General features: G+C 68.8%; 1 protein-coding gene across 1 annotated transcript in view; it reads left to right on the plus strand.

The window, feature by feature from the left end:
* The window catches only part of RPTOR (regulatory associated protein of MTOR, complex 1), a 78,286-nt gene that overhangs the window by 64,354 nt on the left and 13,567 nt on the right, over positions 1-365 (plus strand). Inside the window, exons 16-17 of the mRNA XM_014528386.1 lie at positions 100-151; positions 270-358. Coding sequence (XP_014383872.1) covers positions 100-151; positions 270-358 — 141 coding nt within the window. The remainder of the gene's footprint in view (positions 1-99; positions 152-269; positions 359-365) is intronic.

Consider the following 365-nt stretch of genomic DNA (forward strand, 5'->3'; position numbering starts at 1 on the left):
TTCGAGGCACAGACCGCAGCAGAGCTGGCCCAGGCCTGGCCTCTGCCCCTCGCTCTGAGGCTGTGGGGCAGCTTCTGCGTCCCATCGTGGCTGCCGCAGGCCGCACTCACTGAGGGAGGAGCGCCGGCCTGCCTCCCACTGGCTCCTGTGGGTCCCCAGGACCTGCTGGACTCACTGCTCAGCATCAGCAGCTGATGGAGTCGCTGGTGGGGGGCGGAGAGGGGGGCCCAGCAGAAGCGGCGGGTGTTTGGCGTCCATGGTGGCTCTAGGTGACGCCGGGTTTCTTCTCCCCCGGCAGGGGCTCCCCGCCAACGTCCAGCGCCAGCAGCTCCAGCCCCACCAACGATGTGACCAAGCAGCCAGAA

This window comes from Myotis brandtii, unplaced genomic scaffold (assembly GCF_000412655.1).
Source record: "Myotis brandtii unplaced genomic scaffold, ASM41265v1 scaffold632, whole genome shotgun sequence".
NCBI lineage: Eukaryota > Metazoa > Chordata > Mammalia > Chiroptera > Vespertilionidae > Myotis > Myotis brandtii.